Consider the following 18,928-nt stretch of genomic DNA (forward strand, 5'->3'; position numbering starts at 1 on the left):
CAAATAAATATTTTGAATAACCACGTAGACGTTTATTGAAATTTTTGATTCTGTCAATCTAGTCTGTTGATGAACCCTTTCAACGTCGGGTAAAATTCCTGCGATTAGAAGTGAAATGCACCATATGCTCATTTTTATTGAGTATTATGAATACAATTATGGTTTCGGTTTATAAAGTGGGTAGCGCATCAAACGGCTGCCAATTTTCAGATGGCAGGGCTTTTTGCCATCCTTGGAGATCGTAAACAATTGGTCGAATTTTTGACGCGGCAAAGTTGGCGTCTGGCGATCTTTAGCATTCGCGACATCACTTACAGGCACACAAACTCAATGAAAAACATCAAGAACCTTAGTACCTCTGGTAGTTCAATTATTAGGCTTGCTAAGGTTTGCAGTGAGTCGGCGATCTTGACTGTTGCTAGTTGCGTCATGACATATAGGCCTTTGGCCGGCAGTGTAAGAAGATATAACTGGACAGTTCTGCCGATGATCTGGATTCCCAAAATCCCTTGCATTAATTCTTTGTCTAAGGCATCTTTGCAGAAGGCAGTCACTTTGACAAGGTCCTTGCATAATCCAAAGTGGTTCTTTTCTTGGACCGCAGATTTTGCCTCGCCGTATGCCAGACTGGTCTTCCACTTCACTCCACAGCACTTGGTGATACAAAGGTCTGGTCGGCTTGACGTGAAGTCTGCGCAGGGCTTCGCTTCCAGAGTTGCGCATCTTGAATATACGCAGATTCCTAGTTCAGGTTGGATCAGCCCTGAGATATCAGCGATGGGTCGCAAGCGGTTGTAAACACCATATACATCGGGCACCATCGGTTCGAGAATCGTGCCCGTCGTACACAAAAAATTCTCTTGAACAAAGACCATCGAACAAGGCAGCGAGAAAGGGATCCATGGAGCGCGAACACAACTCAGTTGCAGTGGCATCTTCATCCATGGGTGTACGCATCAGCTTCGATATCAAGCTAGAACGAATGCATGGAGATGTCAAATCGCATGCAGACGACGTGACACGGACCGGTGTAGTGGTGCCTTGAGAATTTGCAGCCGTGCTCATCCAAGTGTAACTTCTTCAATCTGAAATCGCACGGGGGGACAAGTTCACAGAGCTGGCCTAAATCTCGTCGTTTGGCCAAGACAGCGGTAGCTTTCGATCCAGAATTCAAAATTTCGCACTGGTAACAAAGTAGAATCCAAGGTAGATCGGAAATCCGGAACGTCATGCAGCGACCTGGGCAAAGAGAGTATACCCACCTTCTGGGCGTAATAGAGCCCATCAATGTCAGCCATAAGGTAGAGGTACCCCACCGAACCAAGCCAATCCACTGCTGCGACATGTGTAGACGATTTGCGTGGGTCCAACGATCGAATGATGTTGAGGATGGCGGCGTTGGTTCTCAGATTTTTGCACTGTTGTTGCAATGCGGCTATGGGCGTTGGCTGAGGTGACTTGAATTCATTCGAACTGATTTCAACGCCTTGTGTGGATCCATATTTGATTAGGAGGTCAATCTTTTTGCCTCTTGTATCGGCTGACGTGATGTTTAAGATTGCTTCCTTATACATCTTTACGGCCTTCGTCGCCTCACTCGCCAATTCTCTGCTAGAGAATGACGAGAAAAAAGTAGTCATTAGCTTTCTCCTTTTTACTTCCATTACTTAATAAATCCATCCAAGCGTATTTTCACTTACTCTACGCATTTGACCTTGGTGCCCCGGAAAAGACAATCCATTACTGCTGCAAACTTCGATACGAGGTGGATTCTGACTCATGGTCGTCAAAGTCTTCCGGTGCTTCCGAGGACTTCCAAGATATCATCGTCTAACATACCCCGTGGAAGTATCGCCTTTTCAAGACGTGCATGATCGAGACTAGGCCGCAATCGGATAGTTTTCTGGCGATTTCTGGCGATCCAGATCAGGAATCTTCGATGCTTCTTCAGGTATTGAACACCGATCTGTAAGATGTTGACCGTGGCGACTTTCTTTGAGGCCGGGTCACTAACAAAGCCCAAGCGCAGTAATATGCAAGGGAGATTGTCAGCAATGCACATGTACTCCTGGCCGACCGGATGAGGTTTCCTGGGGACCTTTTTAAAATTGAGCATCCCCTTCCGAGCCACTGGCTCATGCATTCGTCGACGCACAAGTAGCGGCCAGGCTCGATGGATTTCGCCAAGTGGTCGTTGAAGGCGGTCAAAAGTGAACGTAGCTTCTACATAAATGATGTCAATGACTTATCGCTCCGCAGCATTTTGTAACCCCTCTGTACTATTGGAATATCCTTTACCCTTGACCATCGGGAACCACCAAAACATGCATCTGAGGAAAGCGACCAGAACGTTCCCGGGGCATGTACTCGGTGCACCACATGTTGATGTGATAAGAGGAATCACCTTTGCGCCAGTAGGCCTTGCAATCATGATCATGGAAAATTCGTGGAAAACGCGGCCAAGTCACCGATGTATGCACCATGTATTCTGGTTAACTTTCGGGGAGCCAGGACGCAATTAAGTTGCCATTTCGTCGTCCCTCGTTTGATTCCGGTCCACATGGTATTCATTCCGGTCGCTTCAGGCACCGTTCTGTTTGTGGTTCTCATTATTGCTTTGGTCATCGTCTTCCTTTGGTGCTGACTGCTCGGACCAGCCACGCAAATCGTTGATGAGCTCTCTGCGGATTTTTTCTGTATATCGCTCCGCAATTCGAAAACCGCTTATCGTCGCATTCAACTTGGCTCTTCTTCGTGCACCCAATAACTTTGGCACGACGTTCCGATCGTCTTCCTTTCTTGCTAATTTTCCTGGAAAGGAAAGAGAGGCAATATAAGTAAGATGAAAACAGGTGAAAAAACAGGCGACTTACTTCGTTTTGTAATGTGGCTTCCATTGCCTCATTGCAATAGTAAATTGGGTAGCTCCTTTCTCCTGAGCCTGCCGTAGGCCAATGCGTTCCTTAACGAACTGTCGGCGCTTGCTTAGCAATGAAAGAGGTGCAAGCGTCCTGACATTGAAGCCGACCAAGTTGAGAAAGTGTTGTTCGCGCCAACAAACGTGTTGAAAATGTGGATGCTCTTTATCTCTAGCAGAAAAAAGAGCCAGAGATTTGATGTGACTTTTTAATCTCAGACAAGCCTCCTGATGCATGAAAAAAAGCGTGAATAATATACCAACACATCTCTTCTATTCTTTTCTCTCTGTGTCGAGACTTATACGCCGCTCTGATGGCGCACCTTTTATTTTCTCTATGATAACACCGAAAACCACTCGGTGTTACTCTTTTTCTCTGATTCTTGTTCCAGACAACAAATTTTGACAACCTGAGCTACTCTGATAGATATCAACAATCATATATCTGGTGCTCAAATATTTTATGAACCGATCCATTTTATCACTCTGATTATCCACTTATTTTCCTGACTTGAAAGACACACAACACATTTCGGTGCTCACTACAGGGGCATTCTTACGAAAGCTGCTCACAAAACCTCACTTTATCAAGACAAGATGACTATCCTGAACACACTGTGTTGGCCACTAGTGCCCCCGAAAAGCAACGCTGCCAGCAACGCCATGGCTCCTGCGACACAATACTTACCGACCCAAACTCATGGAATTCCACGGCCATGAGGTGAGAACTTCCGTACCTTCCGTGACATGCTTGAGTTCGTCATCGCCCTGGGAAATATCCAAGACGACCAACATAAGGTTCAGGCCCTGCGTGCTCATCTCCGAGGTCCTGCCCGGATGTTCCACAACCGGAAACTCCAACCCCAAGTCGAATCGATCACTTCACCGGGCTCCTTGACATCCTGCAAAAGAATTTGTCACCGACTATGTGTTATTTTGAGACTTCAAAAGCCCAATTTGATAACTTGCAGCAAGATATCAAAGGAATACCCACAAGCCCTTTTCCGCCGTCTCCAACAAGTCGCCGAAAATGCTGATCTCAAGGACATCAAGATCATCGAAGTCTGATTCCTTTCTGGACTTTTGAGGAGATCAAGACTGCATCATGATGGGAGCATTCGCCTTCCATGGCCAAAGGCTGCCGCTTCTGCCTATTGGGAAGCCCGATGAATGGCCCGTAGCAGTTTTGATATTCTGACTCACCTTGATTCCCCGTCGTTCACTCCTCCAACAAAGACCTGCCTATGACAGCAACTCGCCGGCAGGAAGAACAAACCTAATGGGTTAGTAAAATAAAAAAGAACCTAAAAAAAAAACCACAAGCAAAATATTGGTGCCCGAAACAGCTCAACAGCAAAAACAGCAAAAAATTGCTGCCCAAATCAGCTCAACAGCAAAAACAGCAAAAAATTGCTGCCCAAAAAGCTCCCAACAGCAAAAACAGCAAAAAATTGCTGCCCAAATCAGCTCAACAGCAAAATCAGTAAAAATTGCTAACCATAAACTAAACACTTAAAACTGGAACGAGTTATACCACATCCTTCGTCCTCTCTTCGTCAACCTCGGCATTAGTTAAAGCTAGCCACGAAAACCAGTTATTAAAGGAACTGCCATGAGCATATGATATATTTGATGATAAGATGACGAGGGACCCAAGGTATTGGATGTGCTCATGAAATATTTTTTAAAAATAATTCCCCAGATCCTCTAAGCAATATGCTCGAATAACAGATAAAGATGACCTTTTATTCCCTGAGTCCTAAGTCTTCTCGAAGAGAAACGTAGTAAAAGCCGCTTTGAAACATGGGTTCACTAGTGAGTGACTCAATGGTTGTAATGACTGGTGATTGATTTTCTTTTGCGTGATGTCCTTTGGTCGATGGCTTCCAGAAGCAGATGATCCCGGATGGTTGGTGGATGATCGCCATAGTCATGACTGCCGCAGTTGAGAACATAGTCAAAACTAGCAATGACGTTGGAGATTTTGTTCAGTTGAGCAATAAATATAGGAAGTTCATCCAATGCCAACGGAAGCTGGACATGTTCAACTTCAGACATGATGTATAAATGGTGTTGGAAACGAAATAAGAGGTAAAATGTGGCGTGGTTGCCTACATCAAAAAAACTGTAAGATCATACTATCAATTCATTCAATGATGTAGCAACGTACCAACAACAATGAATGCAAACGTGGCTCTTGCTTTGTGTTTGTCTGAGGCGATTTTCGCTAAATGTGCAACCCGCACGAGATCCAGTCCGACCAAACGATGGTTGAGTGCTTGATGTTGCGGCTTCACTTCACCACAGCCGAGCCTTCGTCCCAAAGAGGCACCACACATAATGTTGATTGATGCATCTGGTCGTATCATTGCTGGTTTGTCATCATCGCTGACTGATGTCCTATTAATATGAAGCAGGTTAGACCATGAATGTCGAATCTCCTATCTTTTCGCATTGTTTTTCAGCAATCACTTCTCTTCCATTGCAATGCTCCACATACCATCGGAAGATGACATCTCTGTCAATATCTTCAAACAATGGCGTCAGACTTGACTGAAGATGCCTCGTAATTAGCTCCGTTTCTTGTGGACCTTCTCCACAAACACGTCGGGGAAGCGTCTCCACCCTGCAGTATCAATGAGTTAGACCGTTCTTAGTCCAGTTTTCTGAGACTTACATGTTCCTTACAGCTAACAGGATCTTGTTAGTCGAATTCATTGTGTCACCTTCCAACAATGCTGTGATTTGACGGTTGGCATCGAGTCGCGAGCAGGATCTTGTTTCATTGGAAGCATTCTACAGCAGTTGATGATCATCGTTATTCTCATCGCTAACCTAATTTCTCTTCTACTCAACTGACATAGAACTTACCATAGACACGCCAGCGGTCACTTTCTCCACAATTTGTTCAAGCTTTGTCTTTGTTATCGCGGGAAACTTATGATTAACGATGCTGTTGCTTGTCAAGATGTGCGCTGCTAGAGCGTCGCATGTATTCAAACTGATGTATTCATGAAGATCGGCGTGTGTACGAGCTGGTTTCAGGAGTAGGATGTGTGACAAAGCGAGAATGTGCTGCACGTTTTCCTCCATGGTCAAATGCTCTTTGCGATTGATTTTTCTCTTGATGAAGAGCTGGAACTCGTGAAACCTGGAGGATATATCCGTGTCCATGAAGATCAACCGATCATTATCAGCCGGTCGAAGAAAATCCAAAGCAAATACGATACCATCAGATGAAGGGACACTTGTACTGGCTGCTAAGATATTTGCGCCAGCATTATTCGAATATGGGGTTTCTTGTGTGATTGATGGAGATTCTTGGGTGCCAGATGCTGGTATATTATCGGCTATCGGTGCTGGCACAGCATTTGTTGAAGGTGGTGGGACAGAATCGAAGATGTTCTTGCCAGATAGCCTGTGCCTCTTCAAGTGGATGTTGAAAGTCCTTGCATTCTTCGAACTCTTTCCGCAAACAGGGCAAGTAAATCTGCCGTTGTTACGGGTAGCGATTGTTTCACCTGGAGGTTGTTTATTGGCAAGGAGTGTTAGGAGCTATTGGAACCGATTTTGGATTGATACTTACCGATCCTGACACATGAAACGTGCTGCTCCACGACATGTGAATCACGCTTGCTCTGCGTTGGAAACGATTCCTGACAACGGCGACACGTCGTCGTCATTGCTAAAAAATTCTAGGAAAAAAAGAGTGGGAAAAAAAGGGATTCAGGAAAAATACGCAGTGATTTTTTATTTTTTATTTTTTTTTTTTTGGCTGGTGAGCAGCAACTTTTTGCCTTACTTTTCGTTCAGTACAGTCATTTCAGAAAGAAAGGGCCGCTGATTTTGAGCCTGATGTCATGCAAAAATGATATTCGTGTGAAACCCAAATGTCTTCAAAAAATTTCGAGTATTCTCCCTGCTGGAATTACCAAATTTAGGCATGACCGACCCAACTTTGACAAGACTTTAACAATATGAAATGGCAAATCATTTAACAAATGTCTACTCTTCTAACAAGCCGTACACCCGCTGTGCAATGGATGCCGCCTGCCACCGGAGGCCGCCCTCTTACATTGAGGGACTTTCGTCAGACAAAAAGCCTAACGCATACACGGCATAACCTGGGCGAGAACTCTTGACGGAACTTCGGTATATTAATGACAACCTTATGGCATACGTTGCAACCTGATTTGTTTCTGAACACGCGCAGGGCAGCATTGGTTCCCCCCCTCAGTTCCATCCCGCCCAGGCTATGATAGATCTAGAAAGATGTGTGGGTATGTTGGGTATTTAAAAAAATGAGTTAGTAAGCTCTTTGATTGATTCAAATTCTCGTCAAGATATTTTACCTTTGTTATTTGAGTTTGCAATAGCTATTGATCGCTTGACATGACTTGGATTATATGACATTGAAAAAATTTGAATTAGTATACGTTCATTACATCATAGCAAAGGAAAAGAAATTGGACTTGCCTTTGAAGCAAATGGTGAACCGGACAAAAAAAAAAAGATGATACGAACCAGAGGCAAGCTTCTTCGATGCGGAAAATAAAATTGCTTCCAGGGACAGTTAAGCGATGGATCGGTGGTGTCAGCTTGAGCAGGCAAAAAATTATTGACGTGGCCAGAAGTGACGGTAACTTCGAGTTGGATTCCAGATATCGAGAGTCCCCAAGTCTGTTTTGCCGGAGCAAAATCGATGGTAGACCACTCGACGCTTACCTTTTTGAGGATTGTAGTCGATTCAACCAAGTTATATACAGGGGATAAGAATGGTCTGGATAATGGATGCAGATGGGATCTTGATACAATGATAGTGAGGGTTTATCAAGCAAACAGAAAGAGAGAGAGAAAATCAAAAGAAGAAAGATAAAATTGAAGACAAAAATATATGGTTTTCCATGGATGAAACAATAGTCACCCCACATGAATTCATAGATCGAAGCCCTACTGCTACCGTATCCAAGGTGGCATTTACCACCAGATCGGTGGTCTACTACCACCAACCGAGAGTCATACCCCTGCGTTTGCCCAAATGTACATTTATGATTCCAACACACAACTTAGACACCGGCATGCTGTGGCACCCTATCTGCAGAATGCCACCCTTCTCATTCTACAAGATCTGCTTACCGAAGTCAACCCGTTCGTGCCGTTGCTGCAGTCGATGGCCCAGGTCTTGCGTGAATCTGAGGAAGCCGTAGATGTGAGGCTACTCATAAGTGCGGAAAACACGCCTGATGTTCGTCGTTACAATGCACCCACGGTTAGCGAAGTTGGAGTGATCCTGGTAGACAGTACGATCACACCAAACAGTAGCCGCGATATTGTGCTCCGATCGAGAAGCTATGGGCTTCAACGCATCAGTGAAATGCACCAGTACTACGACGCGCTCCACTATATCCTCATGTTCCCGCATGGTGATCTCGGGTGGAACATCCACTCACGCTCGCCAAGCGGTCGAAGCATTACCGTCATGCAATGGTATAGCTACCGTCTGATGATGCGCGATAACAGCCACGATTTGCACCTGTACGGCCGATTTTTCCAGCAATATATAGTGGATATGTATGCAAAAATGGAACAGAACCGACTCACGTATTTGCGGCTAAACCAGGCAAACCTGCGCACGGAACTGCACCGAGGTATCGTAGATGCGGTAGAACTCGGCGACAATGACCTCCAAAACGTCGGGCAAAGGGTCATTCTCCCATCCACCTTCATTGGCAGCCCGAGACACATGCGCCAACTTTACCATGATGCGATGAATATCGTACGTCGATGCGGGCAGCCGGATCTCTTTATTACTTTCACTTGCAATCCTCAGTGGATGGAAATTCAGGACGAGTTGGCTCCACTCCAGACAGCTGTTGATCGGCCCGACCTTTGCGCTCGAGTTTTTAACATGAAGCGTAAAGCTCTCATGGAAGATTTGACCAAGAAGCATGTTTTGGGTAGGGTAGTTGCCCATGTCCATACTGTGGAATTTCAAAAACGAGGATTACCGCACCTCCATCTGCTTTTGGTGTTACATCCGGACGACAAGCCACGAACGCTCGATGATTACGATAATATCGTGTCAGCTGAATTGCCGGACAGAGAGAGATATCCAGATCTCTATGATACCATTAGCAAGTGTATGATGCACGGTCCGTGTGGAATAATGCATCCCAGGGCTCCATGCATGGAAAACGGCTCCTGTAAGAAGCTTATCCGCGTTCCTTCAACGAAGCAACTATCGAGAATCACAGGGGTTACCCTTTATACCGTCGCCGCGACAATGGTGATTTCGTGGTCAAGAACCATGTCGAACTGGATAACAGATGGGTTGTTCCCCACAATCCATACCTCTGTGCAAGGTATAACGCTCACATCAACGTCGAGATCTGCACTTCTCTGGAAAGCGTCAAATACCTGTACAAGTATGTATACAAGGGTCACGATCGTGCATCAGCAGCAATGCATCGTGTTGACAACGACCGAAATGCTCAAGAGCAAGTGGACGAAATCACACGTTTTATCGATGCACGTTATGTTTCAGCTGCCGAGGCCGTCCATAGATTACTTTCATTTTCGATGCACCGTGAATACCCAAGCACGCAACGCCTAGCCGTTCATCTTGAAAACGAGCAGGCTGTGCAGTTTCGAGAGGATGAAACCCCTCAAGTCGTTGCCGATCGTCAGCGCGAAACAACGTTGACTGCGTGGTTTGCACGAAATCGAATGGATCCTCAGGCACGACTTCTCCTGTATCCCGACTTTCCCGCTCAGTACGTTTACCATTCGAGATCCCGTAGATGGGAACCCCGACAGCGTGGATTTGGTGATACGATCGGGCGCGTGTATGCGGTTTCACCTCGCCAAGTAGAGAAATATTATCTTCGGATGTTGCTCTATAGTGTCCCCGGAGCTCAAAGCTTCGAACACCTCCGAACAGTGAATGGTGCCATTATGGCAACTTATCAAGCAGCAGCACGACGGTTAGGACTTCTCGAAGGGAATGAAGAGTGGTACAACAGTCTTCAGGAAGCGGCCACCTACCAGATGCCGTACGCTCTTCGGTTTTTGTTTGCCGTCGTTGTCAGTGAATTTCAGGCACCCAATCCTTTTGAGCTATGGATGCAGTTCCATCAGCAGTTGGCAGAGGACTACATTCATTTCTGGAGAACCCAAAATCCGGGCGACGTCGATCAAGTGGCGGCACCGCAAACCGTGTACGATCGCGCGTTGCTTGACATTGAAGATCATCTCAACCGTCAGTCAAGTTCTTTGCTCAATTATGATGGTTTTGTTCTCCCTGCTCGCCAAGAAATTGACAGAATGGGACGCCGTTCTCAGCTTCGACTCATAAGAGAGCAATACGATCTTATCGCAGATGCCGCCAACGCACCTGGAAGTCATGAACGCTTGAACGAAAACCAACGTGCCGTACACGATGCAATCATCCACAGTGTCTCGCATGGAAGCAATGCATCAGCCCGATTGTTCTTCGTTGACGGTCCTGGTGGCACAGGCAAGACCTTCCTCTTCGACAGTATCCTTATTGCAGTACGTCAACAAGGCAGAATAGCTCTTGCTGTGGCTTCAAGTGGCACTGCTGCATTATTGTTGCGTGGTGGACGAACGGCTCACTCACAGTTCGGCATTCCGTTGAAAGTACACCAGCATTCAATGTGCCATATCCCACGACGATCCGAAAAAGCATAGTTGATGTATCAGGCAGAGTTGATTGTCTGGGATGAAGCTACAATGATGAGCCGACACGTTTTCGAAGCCGTTAGCCGTACATTGCAAGACTTGATGGCAACCAGAGATCCCGCTCTGCAGCATGTTCCATTCGGAGAAAAGACTGTCGTTTTTGGTGGCAATTTTCGTCAGGTTCTTCCGGTCATTCCGAGGGCAACGCGTCCACAAACTGTCGAGCAGTGCTTGAACAAAGCTTCTTTTTGGTCTTCGGTCGAAATCCTACGCTTAAACACCAACATGCGCGTTCAACAGGCACGCTTGGTCAATAACGAGGATGCAGAGATTCTAGAGAACTTTGCCACATACCTTCTGCGCATTGGCAACGGACTGGAACCGAACCATGGAAACAGGGGCATCCAAATCCCAACAGAAATGTTATTGCCATCCTCCGATTCGAGCGACCTCATCAGTGCAGTATACGGCGCCAGCCTTCGAAACGTTCCAGCAGCCGAATTCTTAATTGAACGAGCTATCTTGACACCAAAAAATTCAGGCTTTTCTGAACGAAAAAGTTATCGAGAGATTTCCAGGTGAAGTGCGTATCTATCGAAGTGCCGACAGCATGGACTCTGAAGAAGAGCAATTATTTCACCAAGTGGAAATTCTGAACTCCATGAGTCCGGCGAGCCTACCACCCCATCGATTGATCCTCAAAGTCGGTTGTCCTATCATGTTGCTACGCAATATCGATGTCACAAAAGGGCTCTGCAACGGAACCCGATTGATTTGCCGTTCATTCCAACCCCATGTCATCGAAGCAGAAATCGCAACTGGCGTGAATGTTGGAAATCGCGTGTTCATCCCTCGAGTCACTTTGACCAACGAATCGGACGAAAATGGAATTCATTTCAAGCGGCGCCAATTTCCCATCCGCGTCGCGTTTGCAATGACAATAAACAAGGCACAAGGACAAACGTTCGATGCTATCGGACTATTCCTACCGGTTCCGGTGTTTGCCCATGGGCAGCTATATGTTGCTATGTCACGCGTACGTAGACCATCAGCGATAAAAATCTTGATCGTTCGGGATGCAAACGATCGATCTACAGAAGTATGCACCAAGAACATTGTCTACCGCGAAGTGTTTGACAGCCAACAGCTGGATCGTTAAGTCCTTGAATCACGCACTGCGTTATGGTCCTATTTTGTATCCTCATTTATGTATTTTATGTTTCTTTATGCCTTTTATTTTGTGTTTTTCATTGTTTCAGTACGTTTTATTGTATGCTTTTTTTTGCCTCATGTTCCTTTACTTTTATCCGTATGTCTGTTTTTTCTTCATATTATCCTTTATCCCTATGTTGTGTTTCTATCATTCTTTTATGTTTTACTGTATGCTTTTTGTCCTTATGTTCCTTTTGATTTTATCCTTATGCTATGTTTTTCCCAAGTAATGATTTTTCTGTTATCTATTTTTGTCTCTTCCATTTAATATTATATGATGTCTGACTATTTCCGTTCCTGACTATGCATACATATTGTTGTTCCTCTGTCGTGGATGAAGAACATGATCGTTATGTGGCGGTGGGTCAGGGAGGGCAAGCCCCCCGGGAAAAAGGAAAAGAGACTGAGCTTTATTGAATGCGCAAAGATTTATGAGTACATCAACTAAATCTCACCGAAAAATCAACCCGAATGGAGGCTTATTGACAAAAGAATAGAGTTAAGAGAACACCATCAAGCGGGACCTTTGGATACACAAATTCGAGTGCGGAGTTTTGAGTATTGCAAATGGAATATCCCATTCCAAACACATCTTTAATCAGCTACTATTCCCACTTCCCTAAGAGCAACATCCCTACTACACACCCAAAGAACCAAACTTTGTGATCTTCAAGATCACACGCGCAACTAGTCTACATAATCAAAATCAATGGGAAATTAGCGATTTTGTAAATCACATGATCTACACCACGTTATCAGGACATTTTAATTTTTGCACCTTTTTTTATCTTTCAACCATGCCTCGCTACCCACTTCCACGGTAATAGGCGAAACAATCAGCAGCAAGATGCCGTTTGCGCCAGTTGTGGTCAAACAGAGCATCGTCGTCTTTCAAATAAAAATGTGAGTAGAGCTCTTTTTGAAGAAAGGTGGTTGATGATACGACTGGCGTCTTTGTAGCATTATTTAATTTTGGTTTTCTGTCAGTTATACTGTCATTTATACTGTATGTCCTTTCATTCTCTTTCAATTTTCAATGAATCGAATAATACATAAGCAGACGTGCTTCGATCCATGAACTCATGCATTAATGGGGTGACTATTGTTTCATCCATGGAAAATCATACACTTTGGTCTTCAATTTTATCTTGATTTTCTCTCTTTCTGTTTACCTGGAAAACTCTCGGTATCATTGTATCAGGATCCCATCCGCATCCATCATCCAGACCATTCTTATCCAGTGTATCTAACTTGGTTAAATCGACCACCATCCTCAAAAAGGTAAGCGTCGAGTGGTCTACCATCGATTTTGCTCCGGCAAAACAGACTTACCTCTCCTTTACTTCCATCCTTCTTCCGGTTTCCGTTTTCTTTTCGCCTGACAAGTTCTGGATACTACAAGTTGACTTTCTCTCGCCGTCCATCCATCCATCTGGCGAAACCGGATGGCCATCGTCGGTGGTGTGACTATCTTTTTCATCGGAAAACGCTTACGCGTCCTCTTCATGTTCCTCTCCTTTGGATTGCTTCTCATGATATCGTATTCGAGATGTCTTCCCAATTATTTGTATTTTTATATTTCATGTACATATTCTTTCGCCGTCTTTTCCGCTTTTTTTCCCACAGGGTTTTTTAGGAGGTTTTTACTGACGCGACCATTGTTTATTTTTATTTTTTATTCTTTTTATTCGGGAAACTCTTGATATCTGGATTCCAGCTCGAAATTACCGTCACTTCTGGTGCTCAATATTTTTTGCCTGCTCAAGCTGACACCACCGATCCATCGCTTAACCGTCCCTGGACGCAACTTTATTGTCCGGATCGAAGAAGCTTGCCTCTGGTCCGTATCATCTTTTTTTTTGTCCGGTTCACCATTTGGTTCAAAGGCAACTCCAATTTCTTTTCCTTTGCTATGATGTAATGAACGTATACTAATTCAAAATTTTCCAATGTCATATAATCCAAGCCACGTCAAGCGATCAATGACTATCAAAAACTCAAATAACAAAAGTAAAATATCTTGACGAAATATTTAAAAAAAAAAGAGCTTTAAATATCCAACATACCCGCACATCTTTCTAGATCTATCATAGCCTGGGTGGGATGGAACTGAGGAGGTCAATCAGTGCGGCTTTGCGCGTGTTCAGAAACAAATCATGACGTAAGGGATGCCATAAGGTTGTCATTAATATACCAAAGTCCGTCAAAAGTTCTAGCCCAGGTTATGCCGTGTATGCGTTAGGCTTTATGTCTGACGAAAGTCGCTCAAAATGTAAGAGGGTGGCCTCCGGTGGCAGGCGGCATCCATTGCACAGCGGGTGTACGGCTTGTTATTCTGAATTAGCCATATAAACGTTTATTAAAAATTTTGATTCTGTCAATCTTGTGTGTTGCTGAAACCTTTTAAATTCGGTGTAAAATTTCCCAAAGATTATAAGTGAAACGCACCATATGGCCATTTTATTGAGTATTATGAATACAACTAGGTTTATAAAGTTGGGTAGCGCATCAGACGGCTGCCCATCTTCAGCTGGCAGGGCTTTTTGCGATCTTTGGATGTGGTGAAGATTTGGTCGAATTTTTGGCGTGGCAAAATTGGCGTTTGGCGATCCTTAGCATTCGCCAACATCACTTACAGGTACACAAACTCAATGAAAGACATCAAGTATTTTTAGTACCTCTGGTAGTTCAATTACCAGGATTGCTAAGGTTTGCAGTGAGTCGGGGATCTTGACTGTTGCTAGTTGCGTCATGACATATAGGCCTTTGGCCGGCAGTGTAAGAAGATACAACTGGACAGTTCTGCCGATGATCTGGATTCCCAGAACCCCCTGCATTAATTCTTTGTCTAAGGCGTCTTTGCAGAAGACAGCCACTTTGACAAGGTCCTTGCATAATCCAAAGTGGTGCTTTTCTTGGACGGCAAATTTGGCCTCGCCGTATGCCAGACTGGTCTTCCACTTCACTCCACAGCACTTGGTGATACAAAGGTCTGGTCGGCTTGACGTGAAGTCTGCGCAGGGCTTCGCTTCCAGAGTTGCGCATCTTGAATATACGCAGATTCTCTAACTTTGTTTTGAAATGTCGTTTCAATTGCCACATTTCAGTAGTAAATCGGATAGCTCCTTTCTGAGCCTGCCGGAATCACTTTTTTGTTTTTATAGGCCAATGCGTTACTTGACAAGCTGTCGGTGTTTGCTCAACAAAGCAAGCGCAAGCGTTTCGGCAGTGACGTCGATCAAGCTGAAAATTCTCTTTGTTCGCGCCGACGAAGGTAGTGTTCTTTCTTTTTTATGATAGTATAAAAGGAAAAAAAAGTTGATTCATATGGGTTGAGTCGTGTCGTTTTCGTACGATGTCGGATCGGTGTGAAATAGATGTCATGATGCGGCGTAGTGGGGAATTCCTGGTCAATGCCAACGAGTTCACAAAAGCTGGTCGAAACCTTGTCGTTTCGCCAAGGCAGCAGCAGCTTTCATTCCACAATCCAACGTTTCATATCGATAGCAAAAAATAAAAATCCAACACCATATACATCGATACCATCAGTTCGAGAATCGTGTCCACAGTAAACAAAAAAAAATCCCTTGATCAGGACCATCGAACAAGCCAGTGAGAAAGGGATCGATGAAGCGCGTACTCAGTTCAGTCGCATTGGTAACTTCATCCACACGTGCACGTATCAGCTTCGATTTCAAGCTACAGCGAATACATGGGAATGTCAAATCGCATGCAGACGACGTGAAACGGACCGGGTAGCAGTGCCTTGAGAATTTGTGGCCGTGCCCATCCAAGGATGACTTCTTCAATTTGAGATCTGCTTCCTCGCAGTCGATATTTTTGTTCGTGAGATCGTCGATAATAGATATCATGTTGCTTCACTGTGTCCGCACGTAAGGGGCTTGTGTTTGATACCGTACAAATCTTGACTCTGCTCCAGGCAGTAGCTGTCCAGTCTTTGTAGTTTTTGGCAAGTGCCAAGCGAGCCTTCTTGTGTGTAGGAGTCAATGACAATACAGGCCTTCCTGTCGCTGGTCTGCACCCATTCTTCATCCGTGAAGCTCGAGATATTTGTTGGCGTGATGAGTAGAATTGATGTGGTCACCAATGCAATATGCACATTCTCCTCAAACGATAGATGCCATTTTTTCTGTCAAGGAGGTCTGAAGTTTGTAGAATGTCTGCAACAAATTGAATCGACCGATCAGTACGATGAGAACCAGGTGCCTGAAATTCGATACCCTCAACAGAGAATTTTTCCTTGTGAGGACACCTTATGCTTGGTTGATGGGGGATCGTCCACCGAATTTCGAGAGCTGTCGTCACCTTGGCGTTCCTCATTAGCGGAAGTGCTACCCAGGTCACCTTGATTGCCTGATTAGTGTTGTGGTGGAGCAGCTAAGACGTCAAAGGCGCACCCAGAGGTCGTTGACCTTCTCAGCAGTAAGTTGACCTGGCATGTTGGAGCGAATTGCGACATCGTCGTGCACAGTCCGAAAGTGGTCTGACCAGTCAATAGGACGTTGTCGAAAGTACGGGTATCTTACCGCTGCTGTACCGACGGGTCAACTCCAAAAAGTATACTTTTTATCGCGAGATGAGATAGCAAGTGTACAAAACGGCCAGGAAATACATCTCCACGACTACCTTGAAGATGGATCGCGCAGTGTTCTTGGAGACACGGGACTCGTGCTGGGGATCGTTATCTTGCAAAAAGTTCTAGTTCGGGAGGGTCCAGATAGTAGCATGCTGATTGTCATTTATGACCAAAGCAATAATGAAAAACACAAACAGAACGGTGACTGAGCGACCGGAATGAATACCATGTGGACCGGAGTCAAACCATCGTTGGACGAAGAAATGAAAACTCAATTGTCTCCTGGTTCCACAAAAAGTTGACATCAGTTTCCGTAGTGCATACTTGCGACTTGACCGGATTTTTCAAGAATGCGCGCCCGCGATTATGATTGCAAGGCCTACTGGCGCAAAAGGTGATTCTCCCTATCACATCAACATGTTTCACCGAGTACATGCCCCTGCAACGCTTTGCTCGCTTTTCTCAGATGCATGTTTTCGTAGTCCCCGATGGTCAAAGGTAAAGGATATTCCAATGTAACATAGGGGTTACAAAATGCTGCGGAGCGATAAGTCACTGACATCATTTGTGTAGAAGGCACGTTCACTCTTGACCGCCTTCCACGATCACTTGCGAAAACCATGGAGTCTGGCCGCTACTTATGACTCGGAACGGGGACCCTAATTTGAAAAAGGTCCAAGGAAACCTCATCCGGTCGGCCAGGAGTACATGTGCATTGTTGACAATGTCCCTTGCATATTACTGCGCTTGGACTTGTCAGTGATCCGGGCTCTCAGAAAGTCGCCACGGTCAACATCTCACAGACCCAGGGTTCAATACCTAAGAACCATCATCGATGGTTCCCGGTTTGGATCGCCCGTTTGTGGGCTATACTCGATCATGCATGTCGTGGAAAGACGATAGTCACGAGGTATGCCGCCGATGATATCTTGGAAGTCCTCGGAAGCATTGGAAGACTTTGACGACCATGAGTCAGAATCCACCTCGTATCGAAGATTTGCAGTAATAATGGATTGTCTTTTCCGGGGCACCAAGGTCAAATGCGTAGAGTAAGTGAAAATACGCTTGGATGGATTTATTAAGTAATGGAAGTAAAAAGGAGAAAGCTAATGATTACTTTTTTCTCCTCATTCTCTAGCGGAGAATTGGCGAGCGAGGCGACGAAGGCCGTAAAGATGTACAACGAAGCGATCTTGAACATCACGTCAGCCGATACAAGAGGCAAAAAGACTGACCTCCTAATCAAATATGGGTCCACACAAGGCGTTGAAATCAGTTCGCATGAATTCTAGTCACCTCAGCCAACGCCCATAGCCGCATTGCAATAACAGTGCAAAAATTTGAGAACCAACGCCGCCATCCTCAACAACATTCGATCGTTAGACCCACGCAAATCGTCTACACATGTCGCAGCAATGGATTGGCTTGGTTCGGTGGGGTACCTCTACCTTATGGCTGACATTGATGGGCTTTATTACGCCCAGAAAATAGGTATACTCTCTTTGCCCAAGTCGCTGCGCATGACGTTCCAGATTTCCGATCTACCTTGGATCTTTTGTATTGTTACCAGTACGAAATGCCGAATTCTGGATCGAAAGCTGCCGCGGCCTTGGCCAAACGACAAGATTTCGATCAGCTTTGTGAACTTGCTCCACCGTGCGATTTCAGATTGAAGAAGCTACCCTTGGATGCGCACGACCACCTATTTTTCATAGGCCCGCTAACCGGTCAATGTCACGTCGCCTGCATGGGATTTGACATCTCCATGCATTCATTCTAGCTTGATATCGAAGCGGTTCCAAAAAGCCATGGATGAAGATGCCACTGCAACTGAGTTGTGTTCGCGCTCCATGGATCCCTTTCTCGCTGGTTCGATGGTCTTTGTTCAACAGAATTTTTTGTGAACGACGGACACGATTCTCGAACCGATGGTGCCGATGTATATGGTGTTTACGACCGCTTGCGACCCATCGCTGATATCTCAGTGCTGATCCGACCTGAATGGGAATCTGCGTCTATTCAAGATGCGCGACTCTGGAAGCGAAGCCCTGCGCAGACTTCACAACAGGTCGACCAGACTTGTGTATCACCAAGTTCTGTGGGGTGAAATGGAAGTCCAGCCAGGCGTACGGCGAGGCCAAACCTGCGATCCAGTAAGGAAACCACTTTGGATTATGCAAGGACCTTGTCAAAGTGGCTGTCCTTCTGCAAAGATGCCTTAGACAAAGAATTAATGCAAGGGATTCTGGGAATCCAGATCATCGGTAGAACTGTCCAGTTCTATCTCCTTACACTGCCGACAAAAGGCCTATATGTGATGACACAATTAGCAACATCAAGATCCCCGACTCATTGCAAAGCTTAGCAATCCTGGTAATCGAACTACCAAACGTTCGCCTTGATGTCTTTCAACGAATATGTGTACCTGTCGATGATGGTGCCACGGCCAAAATCGCTATACGCCAACTTTGCCGCGTCAAAAATAATTGGTTAGGCAGTAG

The 18,928-nt window shown here is 45.2% G+C and overlaps 6 protein-coding genes across 6 annotated transcripts; 1 reads left to right on the plus strand and 5 right to left on the minus strand.

Annotated features, from left to right (window-relative positions):
• Positions 1–8: 8 nt before the first annotated feature.
• BYT42DRAFT_400763 (uncharacterized protein) lies at positions 9–1,085 on the minus strand. The gene is made up of 2 exons (XM_051563400.1): positions 357–1,085; positions 9–282 (listed from the first exon to the last, which is right to left on the minus strand). The coding sequence occupies exons 1-2, from the start codon at positions 939–941 to the stop codon at positions 157–159; spliced, it is 711 nt and encodes a 236-aa protein (XP_051421608.1). The 5' UTR covers positions 942–1,085; the 3' UTR covers positions 9–156.
• On the minus strand, positions 1,026–1,844 carry BYT42DRAFT_400766 (uncharacterized protein). Its single transcript, XM_051563401.1, has 2 exons — positions 1,701–1,844; positions 1,026–1,611 (listed from the first exon to the last, which is right to left on the minus strand). Exons 1-2 carry the CDS (start codon positions 1,739–1,741, stop codon positions 1,110–1,112), a joined length of 543 nt encoding a protein of 180 aa, XP_051421609.1. The 5' UTR covers positions 1,742–1,844; the 3' UTR covers positions 1,026–1,109.
• On the minus strand, positions 1,578–2,529 carry BYT42DRAFT_400755 (uncharacterized protein). Its single transcript, XM_051563399.1, has 3 exons — positions 2,299–2,529; positions 1,701–2,223; positions 1,578–1,611 (listed from the first exon to the last, which is right to left on the minus strand). Exons 1-2 carry the CDS (start codon positions 2,435–2,437, stop codon positions 1,787–1,789), a joined length of 576 nt encoding a protein of 191 aa, XP_051421610.1. The 5' UTR covers positions 2,438–2,529; the 3' UTR covers positions 1,578–1,611; positions 1,701–1,786.
• Positions 2,530–5,067: 2,538 nt separating this feature from the next.
• On the minus strand, positions 5,068–6,091 carry BYT42DRAFT_499316 (uncharacterized protein; the record flags this gene model as incomplete). Its single annotated transcript, XM_051564630.1, has 4 exons — positions 5,068–5,317; positions 5,454–5,543; positions 5,595–5,713; positions 5,789–6,091. 4 exons carry the CDS (start codon positions 6,089–6,091, stop codon positions 5,068–5,070), a joined length of 762 nt encoding a protein of 253 aa, XP_051421611.1.
• An 8,393-nt stretch (positions 6,092–14,484) lies between these two features.
• BYT42DRAFT_484304 (uncharacterized protein) lies at positions 14,485–15,531 on the minus strand (the record flags this gene model as incomplete). Its single annotated transcript, XM_051563730.1, has 2 exons — positions 14,485–14,875; positions 15,398–15,531. Coding segments are annotated over 2 exons (525 nt in total), but the record flags the coding sequence as incomplete, so codon positions are not given.
• A 1,838-nt stretch (positions 15,532–17,369) lies between these two features.
• BYT42DRAFT_474922 (uncharacterized protein) lies at positions 17,370–17,944 on the plus strand (the record flags this gene model as incomplete). Its single annotated transcript, XM_051563599.1, has 3 exons — positions 17,370–17,471; positions 17,603–17,692; positions 17,759–17,944. Coding segments are annotated over 3 exons (378 nt in total), but the record flags the coding sequence as incomplete, so codon positions are not given.
• Positions 17,945–18,928: the final 984 nt, after the last annotated feature.

This window comes from Radiomyces spectabilis, assembly GCF_025331425.1.
Source record: "Radiomyces spectabilis strain NRRL 2753 chromosome Unknown BYT42scaffold_9, whole genome shotgun sequence".
NCBI classification, from domain to species: domain Eukaryota; kingdom Fungi; phylum Mucoromycota; class Mucoromycetes; order Mucorales; family Radiomycetaceae; genus Radiomyces; species Radiomyces spectabilis.

Excerpts from the sequence above, each read along its gene's own strand:
- BYT42DRAFT_400755 (XM_051563399.1), bottom strand. The coding sequence starts at position 2,437 with ATGATCATGATTGCAAGGCCTACTGGCGCAAAGGTGATTCCTCTTATC. Across the intron at positions 2,224-2,298 it reads GTGGTTCCCGATGGTCAAGG|AAGCTACGTTCACTTTTGAC; the intron begins GTAAAGGATATT and ends TCATTTATGTAG.
- BYT42DRAFT_400763 (XM_051563400.1), bottom strand. The coding sequence starts at position 941 with ATGAAGATGCCACTGCAACTGAGTTGTGTTCGCGCTCCATGGATCCCT. Across the intron at positions 283-356 it reads TAATAATTGAACTACCAGAG|ACGCCAACTTTGCCGCGTCA; the intron begins GTACTAAGGTTC and ends AAAGATCGCCAG.
- BYT42DRAFT_400766 (XM_051563401.1), bottom strand. The coding sequence starts at position 1,741 with ATGGATTGTCTTTTCCGGGGCACCAAGGTCAAATGCGTAGA. Across the intron at positions 1,612-1,700 it reads ACCAAGGTCAAATGCGTAGA|CAGAGAATTGGCGAGTGAGG; the intron begins GTAAGTGAAAAT and ends GTCATTCTCTAG.